The sequence below is a fragment of the Protomyctophum bolini genome (genome assembly GCF_963924005.1).
Source record: "Protomyctophum bolini genome assembly, chromosome: 3".
NCBI lineage: Eukaryota > Metazoa > Chordata > Actinopteri > Myctophiformes > Myctophidae > Protomyctophum > Protomyctophum bolini.
The window spans coordinates 35,680,353-35,685,271 of NC_137864.1; the positions used below are offsets into that span (position 1 = coordinate 35,680,353).

General features: G+C 45.2%; 1 protein-coding gene across 1 annotated transcript; it reads left to right on the plus strand.

Moving 5' to 3' along the window:
* Positions 1-303: 303 nt before the first annotated feature.
* Positions 304-3,508, plus strand: LOC308312392 (ATP-dependent RNA helicase SUPV3L1, mitochondrial-like; the record flags this gene model as incomplete). The annotated part of the gene is given in 4 exon segments (XM_080758997.1): positions 304-323; positions 430-2,430; positions 2,432-2,468; positions 3,488-3,508. Coding segments are annotated over 4 exon segments (2,079 nt in total).
* Between the last annotated feature and the right edge of the window lie 1,411 nt (positions 3,509-4,919).

The window sequence follows — 4,919 nt, forward strand, 5'->3', positions numbered from 1 at the left end:
TCCAGTTAAATAGTAAGACCAAATTAATGGCATGGGGACAGTAATATCTATTTATATATAGAATATATATTCTATCAAACCCGAACAATGCACCTTTAACGAAGACTCTCGCTTCCACCACTGCGGCGGGTCCTGACTCCTAACCTAATCAGCAATACAGCCTTGAGCTATTTTATAGCACCACTGTCCACAGCACAGACCAAGATGTCAGTAAACTGGTGCATGCATGCCATGTATGTGTTCTCTCGCGTCCCACACAGAATTAATGCATTGACTCGAGGCAGAGTGGAGAGCCGACTGTCCATGGCGTTGTTCAAACAGCTGTCGGTTGTGTCCATGGGTTCAGCTTCCAGCCGTCATATTGCCTCCAACAACAACTCGTCTCAGAGACCCCTCGATACATCACTTTTCATCCCACTCCCCATCAAGATGGAAGCCTTGGCGGATTGCGGCGTGGGGGCCGAGTGGACGCAACCTCTGGACAAAAGTGAACTACTGGGCCGAGTGGACGCAACCTCTGGACAAAAGTGAACTACTGAAAATCCTGAACCGGTTCTACAAGAGGAAAGAGATGAAGAAGCTGGCATCAGACCAGGGTCTCGACGCTCATCTGGTCTACCAGGCTTTCATCAGTTTCAGGAATTATGTTATGGAGAGGACATTGCTCCCCGCTGAGCTACACATAATTCTGAACGATATCTGCTGCGGAGCGGGTCATATAGATGACATATATCCATATTTCATGCGTCACGCCAAACAGATCTTCCCCATGTTGGATTGCATCGATGACCTGAGAAAAATGTCGGACCTAAGAGTTCCCGCCAATTGGTACCCAGAGACCCGTGCCATTCAGAGAAAAGTGATTTTCCACGCTGGTCCCACGAACAGTGGCAAAACCTACCATGCCATTCAACGTTACCTGGCTGCTAAGAGTGGGGTCTACTGTGGCCCACTAAAACTACTGGCTCATGAGATCTTCCAGAAGAGCAACAAAGTGGGCGTGCCTTGTGACTTGGTGACTGGAGAGGAAAGGACATGTGTTGACCCGGAAGGCAGAGCAGCTGAGCATGTGGCGTGCACGATTGAGATGTGTAGCGTCACCACGCCATATGAGGTGGCTGTAATCGATGAGATTCAGATGATCAGGGATCCCTCCAGAGGCTGGGCCTGGACGAGAGCACTGTTGGGTTTGTGTGCAGAGGAGATCCATGTGTGCGGGGAACCTGCTGCCATTAACATGGTCAGAGAGCTGATGTTCGCCACAGGGGAGGAGATGGAGGTTAATACCTACAAGCGTTTAACTCCATTCTCAATCTTGGACCATGCTGTGGAATCACTGGACAACCTCAGACCAGGAGACTGTATCGTCTGCTTCAGTAAAAATGACATATATTCAATCAACAGAGAGATAGAGGTCAGAGGACTAGAATGTGCTGTAATCTATGGAAGCCTACCACCAGGCACCAAGCTGTCCCAGGCCAAGAAGTTCAATGACCCTGATGACCCGTGCAAGATCCTGGTTGCAACAGATGCCATTGGCATGGGCCTCAACCTGAGTATAAAGCGCATCATCTTCAACAGTTTGTTGAAGCCCAATGTTAATGAGAAGGGAGAAAAGCATATGGAAAAAATCAGCACGTCACAGGCTTTGCAGATCGCTGGACGCGCAGGCAGGTTCTGCTCCATATTTAAAGAAGGAGAGGCAACAACAATGCACAAAGAGGATCTGCCTGTCCTGAAGGAAATCCTCAGCCACACTGTGGACACCATAGAGACTGCAGGTCTCCATCCCACCGCTGAACAAATAGAGATGTTTGCCTATCATCTGCCTGATGCAACACTCTCCAACCTTATAGACATATTTGTCAGCCTCTCTCAGGTGGATGGTCTCTACTTTGTGTGTAACATTGACGATTTCAAGTTTCTGGCCGACATGATTCAGCACATCCCACTGGATCTGAGGTCACGCTATGTGTTTTGTACCGCACCGATCAACAAGAAACAGCCCTTTGTATGCTCGTCTTTCCTAAAGTTCGCCCGTCAGTTCAGTCGAGATGAGCCCTTGACATTCGACTGGGTCTGTCGACATGTCAGCTGGCCTCTGTCTCCGCCCCAAAACATCAAACACCTAGGCCACCTAGAGGCTGTTCATGATGTACTAGACCTTTACCTCTGGTTGAGCTATCGCTTCATGGACATGTTCCCGGACACCGCCTTGGTTAGGGACATCCAACATGAACTTGATGACATCATCCAACAGGGAGTTCTTAACATCACGCGCCTCATCCGAGCCCCTGAGCCAGCACAGACACAGCGCAGACACGGAAGAGCGCCACCTGGCAGCAAGCACTCGGCTGACAGGGGTCAAATGGTACATGGAGTAGAGCGAGTGTCAGGAGAGATGACTGGCAGTTCTCTCGCCAGTCGCGAGACTGTTGACCTCTGATTTGCTAAGACAGCTGCAGAGGGTGTGGTCTAAAGAAAACAGCATCTTCTGTCATAATTCAGGCATAATTTGGCGATCAGAACGCACTTGGACAAAGAGCTTCCAGTAATAAACAGAAGAAAAAGAAGTGACCAAGGTTTAGGTTATATGTTCCTAAAATAAAAGCCTGGGCGAATGACCCAGGACATGTGGCATGGGAGTGAACCTTTGTATTTCCCTAACCAATAACAGTGCAGAGGGGCGTCGCTCCAAATTTGATGACGTCAGTATTCTCCTCTGTGTTCAACCGGGGAGGGGAGGAGGGGGCACGGGTGGAGGGGACATCCAGCACTAGTTTGAGTACTTTCAGGCTAGTGAGTCACTGACTTTGGTGTGTCCTCCACAGAGCTGCAGAGAGACAGATACTGTCAGCCTTGTTTTGTTCACACACACACACACACACACACACACACACACACACACACACACAGATTGCATTTCACTCCAAATATTATCTATTTATTATTATTATTCTAAGGTCAGTCAACAAAAAAACAAATAACTCAAATTTAGCAAACGTGTAGGCCTATCTCCAGGGTTACTTGCTATGTCATCATCATCCCATATGACAGTTAGACGCGTCTTAGAATAACCCAGTAACTAAGAATATAGTATCATATACTGTACAGTATATGTATCAGTAGTCAGCTGCCTGTTCGGACATTTGAAACACCAATTGCAATATGTATGTCAGTAAAGGATTAGTCGGCCGTGCCATGCAGAGATTCTTCCAAATGGGAACATAAATGGGGTGTAACCACATGAAACACTAGACTGTCGTCTCAGTAGAAGCCATATCACAGCTCTGCCACTGCCAGTAAAGGATTCTTGGCCATTTACCACATAATACACAGTAAAATCCTGGGCATTCATTTATCCATTGTGACTCTGATAGTGTAGAATGTAACCAAATGGACCAGTAAGGTTACATATGTTATGTACACTCTCAGAGTTAAATGAACACAGGAGGATTTGACTGTGTCTGTGTCCCCTGTTTTCCAGTCCTGTGTACGTGCAGCTTAAAAGCCTAGGAACATTAAAGGGGCTGACCACCTGTCTCAGTCCCCTCTCTCAGGGCTGAATGAGACCACAGGGACATCCTCCTCCTCCAGCACGCCACCTGCTACTGCTACCTTCCGTTTAATGTCAGGCAACTCTTTTTAAATGCTCCATAATGGTACTTTGTAAGAACGCCCAGTTTAGTTAGCATCAAGGCTATACTTGAAAACTGTGTGCCGTGGCTTGCCTCTAACTGCAAAGGAATACCCCGTCCAATCATTTCAAAGCAGTCACAACAACTAGAGATAGGAATGGAAATAAAGCATGTTTTCTGTGAGTCTCCATTTCCAGTCATTAACCTATAGTTGTGGTTGTTCATCGTGTTTACGTTGCGGTGAACATTGAGAAATTCACCCAAAAAGCAACAACTACATAATGTGTATATTATTATATTAGTATTCTGCCTGGTGGAGAGCGTCAGCACATCATGCAGATACTATTGACATAGAGCTCACCACGCAGACTATTTTGTGTACCAATTTCGTACCTTCGCGACTTGTGAGGCATATGCAATGGCGTATCTTGGCAAATTAAGGATCTTTAGAGTAATCAAGGAAACGGGTAGGGGAATTAGGATAGCGGAAATGGGAGCAGCTGAGCTAGTGACACTTGTTTTGTGTACCAATTTCATACCTAGTGGAAAGGTGTGGGATGGTGTATCTCGATACGTTAAAGGAGCACTCATTTTCAACCCATATTCATTTGGTCCTGGTATGTGGATGACTTCTCGGTCAAGTCTTTTTCAAAATAACTAGTATGTACAGTAACAAACTTGATTATAACAAACAATGCCACAGTGAGGTTACTCACAGTTTATGTAATAGTTATAATTTGCAACCCACTAGTGGAGAGTTTTAGTCTTACAGAATTGGTCTTACAAAAAACAATAGGGTTCCTTTAGCTTCGCTGCTTGGACCCTCATAAAACAGTATACTTTCCACTTGGCTGGTTTAGAAGAGTGAATCATAGTTCTCTATAATGTGGTCTGAATTTTTAAGAATACATTCCACATACAGAGACAGGATATCAAAGTCAAAAGCAAGTTTTTTATGTGGTAAACATGAAGAGAAAAATACTGTACAGTAATGAAACATGAACTTTCATGGAAATGATGAGTCAAATCAAAACCATATCCGTAACTTACTGGAATACCAAGTCATGCATATGCCAAACAACTTGTAGCCTATTTGCACCATTAAATGTATGGTTCACGGCTTCACGCTTGAGAAATTAATTGGTTTGATCAATATTCATTATTGATATTTTTCTGGATTGATATTGAACTTTTCATTAAAGAAGAAGGGCTTTTTTGGACAAATAATTTGCCCGCAAACTGTATTACTCATCGTGACAGGGAGAGGCCAAGTACTTTGTC